General features: G+C 30.7%; 1 protein-coding gene across 1 annotated transcript; it reads right to left on the bottom strand.

The window, feature by feature from the left end:
- Positions 1-374: 374 nt before the first annotated feature.
- On the bottom strand, positions 375-1,080 carry LOC148285412 (uncharacterized). Its single transcript, XM_088225467.1, has one exon. It carries the CDS (start codon positions 1,040-1,042, stop codon positions 422-424), a length of 621 nt encoding a protein of 206 aa, XP_088081593.1. The 5' UTR covers positions 1,043-1,080; the 3' UTR covers positions 375-421.
- Positions 1,081-11,561: the final 10,481 nt, after the last annotated feature.

Genomic DNA, 11,561 nt, shown 5'->3' with positions numbered 1-11,561 from the left:
TTTGACCTTGACAATCATAAGGTCAAGATTCGTGACGATGTTCTATTTAAATTTAAACAGTCACAAACGAAGTCAAAAATTTAACCGATTCATGACGTATTAGAAGCGTGGCCATTGCAATGAATCGTTTTCGCGGGAATTCAAAATTATAAATATTTTTTATGCTACTAATGAGAACGAAAAAATCTTTTTTACTTTAATGTTAATTTTATAATTATTTATTTATTTAATTTTTACATATTTATTACAGAAAATTTACAATGAATTAGTTGATTAGTTCATTATACCACTGAATAACACAAAAAAAAATATGCCTTTACATAAATCATATAAATCAATAAAAAAAGATGTTTTTTTTATTTATAATACCTGGCGTATTGTTTAAGGCACTGTGGAAAAATAACACACACTAAAAATACAATTAAACACGTTCCCACTTCGCGTACCCTTCCATTATGAATATAAGAACATTATACATATCATTCGCGTCAGGTCCTTCAATCAATTCCCTCTTCTTTCTCCCGTAATTTATCTGTGGTTTCTTTTTTCTTATAGGTCCTGACATCATCATGATCGGTTGAGTCCCCGCTACTGAAGAAGTGTTAAACATGGTGTTCTTTCCTTTAATCGCCTGTACAATTAAGCATAGAAGATACCCTCCGAAAGATAAGAAAGCGAGTGTTGTGACAGATAGCATAAACAATGTATTGATTTTCCCGCCTTTTCCCTTTTTCGACCACAGATCAGTGCGCCTAATTGGTTCGCTATGAGCGCTGCTTAAAGGCAATGCTTCAGGAGCCATTTTATCTTTTATTTCTTCGTACGGGGCTTGTGATATTTCGTTATCAGAAAAATCATCAAGAGAGCTTTTAACTTTGAGTAATTTACCCATTGGTAATTCACTTAACACGCGAAGATCGTTAAATTTATCCGTCATCGCTTGATGATTAATCACTGCAGGAGTTCTGTTGATATTTTCTTCGGAAATAACTGACTTCAAAAGTAAAATTAACAGACTTAAATTTAGCGAATTAGGTGGCATTTTTGAGGGTTACAATAAACGTTTGTCAGAACTTTCTACTTAACTTATTACATGTGCGACAAATAAAAGATGCGTTGCTGGTAACACGTCTTTTCAATAATATTTTATATGAATACTAATTTTGATCTTCTCTGTAGATGCAGAATATCTAAAATGAACAGAATCTCTGAAGCATGTAAGTACAACATACATAAGATTCTCAATTTTAAATATATTATTATTATTATTATGGATAACTTATGTAGCGCCATTTTCGTAATATAATACCTCAAGGGCGCTTTACATAGTGATTCTATAAATAAACAAATCTAATTAAAACTTTTAAATTTGTAATTTAATTAAAACAATTTATTTTGATGTCACATGCTACGGATTTATTTAAATGATATAGAGAACAAGTGTGTTTTAAGTTTTTTCCGAAACATCACTTCATTTTCACAGTCTCGCACCTCTGCTGGGAGAGCATTCCATGCCAGGGCTTGCGACCGCAAATGCGCGTTCACTAAATTTAGTGCGCTGTTTGCGTAGGGGTATGATAACTTTTACTCTCGCCGTAGACGTAGCTGATCTAAGCGTGAGACGCCTGTCAGCTAGTTCATCTGAAATGCATAGTTCCCTTAGATATTCCGGAGCAGAGTCATGCAGTGATTTATACATAAGCCAACAGAGTTTGTATTCGACCCTCTGTGGAAAACGTAGCCAGTGTAATTCCCGAAGTAGTGGAGTGATATGACTGAACTTAGAGATTCCGGAAATAAGCCTCGCTGCAGCATTCAATACAGACTGTAGGCGAGTCATTTTGTTTATTGGTAGACCTGCATAGATACCATTACAATAATCGTCTCTAGACACTACAAACGCATTTATTAATTGGCGGGCGGCATCAACCGGCAAATTTTTGCGTATGCATTTAATTTGTCTCAGCTTGTAAAAGCATGAACTTATCGTTCTACTAATTTGAGCGTCAAGAAAAAGGTCAGAATTAAGTAAAACTCCCAGTAGTTTAACGGCGGGTAAAGCGGTACTTCCTACATTGGGTAGGGCCGTATCCTGGATCAAATTCTGTCGTCTGGCTAAAGCCACCATAGTTGTTTTGTATAAGAACTTAATTATAAGCACATGCTGATAAACGGCAGTTTAGTATGACTTGATAATAGTAAGGTTTTATTGTTTGCGAATAAATAAATAAACTAAAAAAATCATATTAAAAGTCGCGCAGTTGTGGCGCAGTTGGTTAGTCGGCCAACTGTGAAACTGGCGTCGCGAGTTCGATTCCTGCCAGTTGCAAGAAAAAAATCCAAGAAAGATTTTTTTTCTCAATTAGTCTGAGTGTTGTGGTGTATTTTTCATTACCTCATTCCAAATCCTCTCTATTCCACCTGCTGACAAGCCTCAAAATAAAGGCTTAGCGGGTTATTCCTTTAAAAACTAAAAACATAAAATTCGTCGCTAGCCCTGCAATGCAATCCGAATTGGTAGAGTACCCACGAAATACGGCACAATAACCAAGAAATCACCCAGAAAACTCTCCACATGAGCAAATGTTGAGAAGTTCCTGATTGGCTCACATTAGTATATCCCTCCTGATCCCAACAGTTTAGATAAATTTAAAAAAATATATTGCAGACAAATCCGCTTTTGAAATATAAATCTTGTGTATTAAAGGCAAGATAAATAATAAAGCAACTCACACAAATGAAAAAAAATATATTTTTTTATTTAAATCTTAAAATAGGGCACACATATCATACATATTGTTATGTGTGTTCTAATAATAACATTGCAAATATATTTAATTTATAAATTGTTTATCACATATGTCTTGACCATTATTTTAAATTTTGATATGTTTTTTTCTTCATAAATATTTTTTTCCATTTCGTAATACTTTTTAATTGCTTTAAATAAAATTGAATTTTGTGACTTTGCCTTTTTCTTAAATGGAAGTCTAATTTTGTTTTTTTCTCTAGTATTGTGATTGTGTTCATGCTGGTTCCGATCAATTTTTTTCCAAAATTCTGTTTTTTTATTAGAGTTTATAATTTTATGAACAAATATCATTGTATTGTAAAATATTCTTTGTTTATATGTTAATAATTTCATTTCATTTACCATCGACTTTACCCTCGTATATCTGTTTTTTTTCAAAATGATTCTAAAGGCTTTATTTTGTAATACAGTTAGTTTATCTATATTTTCTTTGTTTGATAAAAATAAAATGCTACTACAGTAGTTAACGTGTGGTTCAATAATTGCTTTGTAAATAGTTTTGCAGGAGTCCTTATCAATAAATCTTCTGATCCTTCCCAAAATTGATATTTTTTTGCAATCTTATTTATTACCATCTTAGCGTTAAAATAACACAGAAAAACGCAATATACTTTTGAGTTTTAAGTTATGTTAATCAAGTTGCACGACAAACTTTACAAATAAAAAAACACCATAAATTAATAAAATGCATAATATAAGTCAACACAAATTTAGAATTAAATGAAGTACCTACATACATAATAATATATTTTCAATAAATTTGTAACGGGCAAGTATTTTCGTTTTTTTTTTTTGGAGGTAGGTATTTATTTTTGTTCTGTGATTTGGTGGAGAGAATTTTAAGAATCACTGTCGCAATAAAAGCTGGCATAACGGAAAACATGGCACTTCTTCATGGATGGGAGATCCAAGTGATATAATCATTTGGTATTTATTCTGCGCATGTGCATAAAGATTTATATTCATACGCTATGTCGATTTGGTGACACATTAATAGTAAAAACAGCATAAAGGTTAGTCTACACTATTAGTGTTTGTTTATGAAAAACTAATCGAATTTTTATGACATCTCAAATTCAGAGTAATTGAACAATATGTCCAAATTTTCGAAGTCAAATAACACTGCTAAATGTTAGTAAACATTTGTATATAACCACTTCCTATTTTTTTAATGTTGACGGGTTTCGAGACGAACCCGCCGTCAAGACATTATTACACTTATTTTGATATAATTTAATAATAGGGAAATATTACTTTTTTTAACATTTTTAAAGTAATAAAGGTCTATGAAATATAGTTCAGTGAAAAAAAAAATCTTTTTGCTAATTATTAGTAGCATAAAATATACTTTTGAATTTGTAATTTTGAATCCCCGCAAAAACGGTCATTTCATTGGCCACGCCCTTAATACGTCACGATTCATGTTCATTTGTTCCTTGCCATTGAAATTTATTTATTTATTTCGACGGCTCACGCCATTGACAAAGTATAAAATAATATTGAAAAACAATTATTATAAAACAAAACACAGTATAAAAAATATAGATACATGAAATAAAATCAGCTGAAAATAAGGAAATAATAGGTATGCAGCAAATTAACATTAGAACAATATCACGAATCTTGACGTCACAACAACCAAGGCTAAACACGTGACGTTTTTCTACGAACGTATTTTTGATGAATTTCTTTTTTACATTTATGTATGAAAACATTTCTCCACAATATCCATATTGATTTTGAAAATACAATTAATTATTCTTAATCCATCATCCAAAATGTAAAAATCCCCTCTAAATATTTAATAATATATTTTCAAAATTATTCCCGATTTGTGAAAATACCCTATGTATTGTTAATATAACGGTTTATTAAAGATATAATACATATATAAATGCAGGTATACTTATTTTTACGTATATTTACTTAATACTTATAATTTTCTTTTAATTTTTTTTTAAATGAGGGTACTACTTGCAGACCCGGCAAAATATAGAATAAAAAAAAGTGACATATTCATTAAAACTTATTCAGAATACATTTTTTTACAAGAATTTTAACATTGTTAATTAAAAATGTGGCTTACTTTGTAAGACTTAACTCCTTAAATGGTTATGTCATCACTGCTTACGTATAAAATATTTACTGATTATAATAAAAAAAATAAGTTTAAAAAAATTAAGTTTTTGTAAATTGTAACATTCATTTTACATAAAAAAATATATATATTTTTCATTTATACTCTGTTGTTCAAAATAATATTTTTTACATCTTTTGTAAAGTTTGTCTGAGTCTTTTGTTTAGTTTTATAATTTCAGTCCCTGGTTCATTAGTCTTGATTGTCCTTGTCTTGTTTTAGAAAGTTGTATATGGTATTTGTCTGATATTCTCGTATTATGTCCATGTTGACTACAATTTTTTACTAGTTTTAGTTCTTCGTCTACAATTACATTAGTGGCTAATTTATGGATAAATTTTAATGATTCTAGTTGAAAGAGTTCAGTTATATTTAATTGCTTAGTTTGTTTAAAAAGTTCTCTAGTTGCAGTTAAATAGGGAAGGTCATATACTAACTTTAATATTTTATTTTGCTGTCTTTGTAGTCTGTTTATGTCATTTTGATATCCTGCTCCCCATAATAGTTGCGTATAACATATTTTAGTTTTTACATAGGCTTCATACATTAGAATTTTTTCCGTTTTTGGAATAAAATTTTTGATTTAAAAAAAAAGACTCAATAATGTCGCCACTTTGATAATTAAATTGTTGATATGAATTGTCCATGTTAATTGTCTGTCTATTGTTAGTCCCAAGTATTTAACATGTTCAATTTCAGTAAGTCGTTCATTATTTATGTAAGCATCTACTTTATGACATTTTTTTCTAGTTTCAAAATGGATAATATTGCATTTTTTTTCATTAAGTGTAAGTAAGTTTGTGTTTGTCCATTTAGTCAACAAAGTTAGGTCTTTGTTTATGTCATTGTTTGTTAAGTATTATATCAGTTTTTTGTGATTTTCTCAAAATAAAGAAATATGGATTTTGCCGGGTTTGCTAATAGTACCCTAAATATAGAATAAAATGTGCTCAAATAATTTATTGCATTAACGTCGAATTGAGAAAAATTAGATTGTTCGATTAATTTAAAATGTAGGTACTTTATTTCGTATTTCAAAATGCACACAAAAACAGGAGGGGCGGAACGTTAAGGGAGATCAATCATTTTTTAGTACGAGTACAAAGTATTTTCTTTAATTTTTATAGCAACTTCTCCTTTGCTTATTTTATTTTCTTTGTTTATTGAAACCTTGCACGTATAAACATCTGGTTTCTGAATTAAAATAAAATAAATGTAAAATACCCCTTGCAATGTGCATTCCCAAGCATTCCTCATTATAATTTATACGCAATTTATGATAGTCCTTTATCTAAAAGAAAAGTAGATGAGAAATTGATGAATTACCCCTACAGTGCAGTTTCGCCCGCATAGAACCAGTTACCCTTACATCTGCCTCACACAAAGTAATTAAAAACGCACTTCCTTGGTCGGATTACCTAGGTAAATACTTAATTATAATACTCTATAGAGTATAAAGACAGTTTTAGTATTTTTTATAAAAAATACTAAAACTGTATTTTACTATGCAGCAAATGGGGGTTAAAACAGTAGCATTGCTCATTTATTTTTTTTGCAAGTTACAATTATTTTAGTTCATAAAAAAATAGAAGATGACCGACGATTAATTTTTTAATTTATTTCAACAGAGAGGAAAAACAGATATGAAAGTCTAGGCATTTACAGGGCTTATGACCTGTCTTTGGCTGGTTTAAGTGGCCACTTTACACACAGTGTAACATTCGCCATTACGTTTGAACATCCACATTTCCTCAACTCTTCCGTCTGTTGACTTTTGTGAAGTAAAAGAGCTGAAATCTTTATTACGTGGGTGAGATTCATCCGGCTGAACCAAATCACCTACTAGGCAACGCCTGAAAACAATTTTCCAATTTGTATACTTCTTCTTTTACCAGCTAGTTAATTCAACAATGTTTGAGTATATCCAAATGCTTGCAGACTGGCTGGATTTCCTCCCTAGTTTCTGACAATCATTTTTTATTCACGTAATAATAAATATTATAAAACTAAGATTTTCTCATCATGAAATGAAATGTAAAGCTTATGACTCATAAATGTTTATTAACTTTTTATTTCACCTTATTTAATTTTATGATCAGCGAAATTTCACCACTGAAAATATTATAAAAATAAACTTTTTTTTGGAAAAATAAATATTAGCTTTCTTGTGATTTACCTAAATATTTCAATTTGGGAGGCCATTTTCAACGAGTTGTGAATAACCCACCATTAGAAAATGAGAACCAAGTTGTGGTAGAGCGGGGTGCGAACCTTGGACCTCTGGTCCGTGAGTCCGCGACACTAGGCACGGGACCACAACCCGGTTCAGTCATTATTTATATTTTGAATTAAATTAAAATCTAGTACTATAAATAAATACAGAAACCTATTATTTAATTTTCGAATATTTATTCAACATATAAATTTGTGTTTCAGGACCAGACTTTTTAAACTATGTAAACTTTTTTTTTAATCCTAATAAAAAAAAAATCATACTTTTAATGTCTCAAAATAGCATCCCTTCAAAAAACCCCTACCGCTCCCTGCCCCTCTTCAACCCGTCCCTCCTCCGCCCCTACCCTCCTCTACCGCTCCTATGCATCACCTTTCCCCCCCCAACCCCTGTCTGGAAATCGGAATTCTATCGCAGCAATCATTGGTTGATTTAGAAGAACTTGTGACGTGATTTAAAATATACTCTTTTTTACATTTCAAAGTAATTTCGCAGTACAATTCAATGCTCTAATTTTTACGGCGTGTAAGAAAAAAAAAACAAATTTTCCGTGGCTCTGAACTTCCTCATTATTTTATTGCGGCGTAACTGGTAATAATTCTAAATATTTATTAAGTATAAATATATTTCATTGCGAATATAATTTTAAAAATGTTGATTCGAGGCGAGTATTTTTATGCCCTGTATTCCGGTTCAGTTCAGCTCTGAAAATCGTCGTTTACTATAGTAAATGATACAATTTGTTATGTTTGCAAAACAACGAAAAATTTACAATTCAGTAACTTTAGGTGTTACATAATAAATTATGTAAAATTATGAATACAAATACGGAAAAAATATTTTAATTAATGAATAAAAAATAAACGAAGTATAGACCCGCATTTATATTAATTTAAGAGTCAAGTTACTGAAGACATCTTCCGTCTCACCTGTCAATGTTTGCTGTAAAGCCATAAAACTAATTACATGGTTGGATTCCTTTACACATACTGCCACATCTTTGTCTTCTTTTTCATGCGTATGAAAGCGAGCACTAACATCTTAAAAAAGGACCGGATTTTTACCAGAAAATATTAATATTTTTTTGTAGAAATTTTTAAACAAAATAAACTACGGATGTATTACTACCAAATGTAAAAAAATGTTGCATTAAAACTCACTTTACAGGAAATAAATTATGTGTGATTTCTTAACATTCCGTCAATCCTCAAATATTTTTCCACTCGCACTGCGTTCTTTTGAAAAAGAAAACCGCACGCTTTTTGCGTGGATACGAAAATATCACGTTTTTAAAGTTATAAAGGTCTACGAAATACTGTTCAGAAAAAAAAGATAATTATTAGTAGCTTAAAAAAATATTTTTAAATTTGTAATTTTGAATTCCCGCAAAACGGTCGTTCCATTGGCCACGCCCCTAATACGCCACGATTCATGTTTATTTGTTCATGCCTCGAAATTTGTTAAGAACATTATCACGAATCTTGACGTCACAACAACCAAAGCCAAACGCGTCGCGTCTTTCTAGCAACGTATTTTTATTAAATTTCTTTTTTACATTTATGTATGAAAACATTTATTTACAACAAAGCAACCAATTTCCTTCGAGTACCTTTTAGAAAACTCCAAAATTGATGTAGTTAAGTCCATCAGAGATTTAGGAGTTGTTTTGGATTATAAACTGACATTCAACGAACATATAGATAATACAGTAAATAAATCACTGAAATTACTTGGCTTCATTAACAGAATATCCTCTGATTTTACTAATGTCCGTACAATCAAAACTATTTATTGCTCAACTGTTCGCCCTCTTCTAGAATATGCCTCCGTGGTCTGGTCTCCATTCTATGTCAATCGCATAAATCACATTGAATCAGTCCAACATCGCTTGCTTCGAAAAATAGCGTGGATGCTCGGACTAGAGAGAGATAATTATTCTTATGCTGAAATAGAGTCAATGTTAAATATTTCTAGTCTACAAAAACGTAGAACTAATATTGACTCCATATATATGTTCGGCATACTAAATGGTATAATCGATGTTCCATCATTACTGGGACAAACAAAATTCAATATTCCGACTCGTTGATTGAGAAACAATGAAGTACTGTTCATCGATCAGCATAGAACAAACTATGGCCTAAATTCTCCAATGACCCGTCTTTGTCGTATTGTTAACTCAAGACAAGATCTGGACTTTTTTGGTTTAAGTTTACAACGATTTAAACGAGCACTAAATAAATAGTCCAGATCTTGTCTCGATGTCCCTTATGTTTGTCAATGCTTCTTTTTTTTTTTCATGTTTTAAACTATTCTTTTATTAACATATTACAACAGAGATGAAGAACATTTAAAAGAAGGTAATATAGAAGTCCAGGCATCTACAGGGCTTATGACATGTCAATGGCTGGTTTAAGTGGCCACTTTACACACTGTGTAACACTCACCATTCTGCCTATATTTGAACATCTATATTCCTTAAATTCTTTCATCTGTTGATGTTTGTGAAGTTAAAGAGCTGAAACCTTTATTTATGCGGGTGAGATTCTTCTAATTGAATTTTTTCACCTACATACTAGGCTACGCCTGAAAATATTATTTTTTTAAATTTCTATACTTCTTCATGGACAAGGTAATTTATCAACAATATTTTGAGTTTGTCCAAATTTTTGTAGACAAGGACTGGATTCAACTCCCTGGGGAACTGTTTATATTAACATTTTACAACAGAGATGAAGAACATTCAAGAGAAGGTAATATATAAGTCTAGGCATCTACAAGGCTTATGACCTGTCAATGGCTGGTTTAAGTGGCCACTTTACACACTGTGTAACATTCACCATTCTGCCTATATTTGAACATGTATACTCCTTCAATTATTTCATCTGTTGATGTTTGTGAAGTTAAAGAGCTGACTTCCATATTACCTTTTCTTAAATATTCTTCTTTGTTGTAATATGTTAATATAAACAGCTCCCCAGGGAGTTGAATCCAGTCCTTGTCTACAAAAATTTGGACAAACTCAAAATATTGTTGATGAATTACCTGGTCCATGAAGAGGTTTAGAAATTGAAAAAATAACTAAAGTACTTTAAACGACGTCACTAGTTCAATCCAGTCCTTGTCTACAAAAATTTGGACAAACTCAAAATATTCTTTATTCTTTTATTGTAATATTTAAACATTATAAATTGTATACATGGACAATGTCCGTTAATAAATAAATAAATAAATAACGATTTCGAAAATACAATGAAATAATTATTCTAAATTTATTTCATATATTTTTTCGGTATTCGTAGTATGTGATATTTCCCTATTACCCGTCTAGATATTGGTGACAGTTCGCATGTTCCTTCCTCACCGCAGACTACCCGCAGCAGTAGATAAGAAAAGATTTGGAGTCATCTTCCACATTTCCTGAACCCTTCCTGTCTTCCCGAAGGAAGGATTTGTGTCTTTACTCTAGTTCGTTTGGCTACAGACCGTTTGTCGTGTTTATCCGCGTCTTCCATCTTCGGACTCCGCAAAATTGCATTCCCATAGATTAACATTGACCATAATATTTCCTGCAAAATTAATAATTCGGCACCACATTTATTTTATTAAAAAATAATACCTTTCAGGCATTTAATAACTATTTTTTGTATTTATTCATTCAAAATTACATTCGATTGAATATTCATGAACTTATTAAGGTTTTTTAGACTGTGTCCGTGTTAAGCCATAATAATTAACATTAAAAAATACTTATAAAAATTAATTAAATTATAATTACATGTTATGCAATAGAATATATAGTTGACCAAAGTGTAGATGCTCTTTTACCTATTGATGCCCATCATCCACCATTAGATATTACGATTTCCAATTTATTAATTTCTAAACTAAAACAAGTGACTACGTACAGAAATTTTTCAAGAGTCGACTTTTCACTAATTTGTAATTATTTGGAATTAGCTGATTGGAGTTTTCTTCAAGACTATGATCTAAATGACAATCTCTTAGCTTTTTATAATATTTTAAACTCTTCTATAGAGCAATTTGTACCAATTTCAGTTCAAAGGGAAAACAAATATCCAAGTTGGTTTTCTAAGAATTTGATTGATTTAATAATCTCCAAAAAAATTATGCATAAGCAATATAAAAAAACCAGATCAATAACTGATTATATTGAATTCAATAAGATTAGGAAGTATTGTAAAAAAACATCATTAATATGTCACAATGCATATATAAAAAAGATCGAAGATAATATTCTGACTGATCCTAAGTATTTCTGGAGATATGCTAAAATCCTAGACAATAGCGATACTGGTATTCCTAAATCTATGAGATATGGAAATAATAGGTCTAGTAATATGCAAGATACCGTTAAT

Source organism: Micrasema longulum, unplaced genomic scaffold (assembly GCF_059751315.1).
Source record: "Micrasema longulum isolate JH-2025_06_02 unplaced genomic scaffold, ASM5975131v1 h1tg000037l, whole genome shotgun sequence".
NCBI classification, from domain to species: domain Eukaryota; kingdom Metazoa; phylum Arthropoda; class Insecta; order Trichoptera; family Brachycentridae; genus Micrasema; species Micrasema longulum.
The sequence above is the reverse complement of the archived record's forward strand: the minus strand, read 5'-3'. Positions and strand labels throughout refer to the sequence as shown.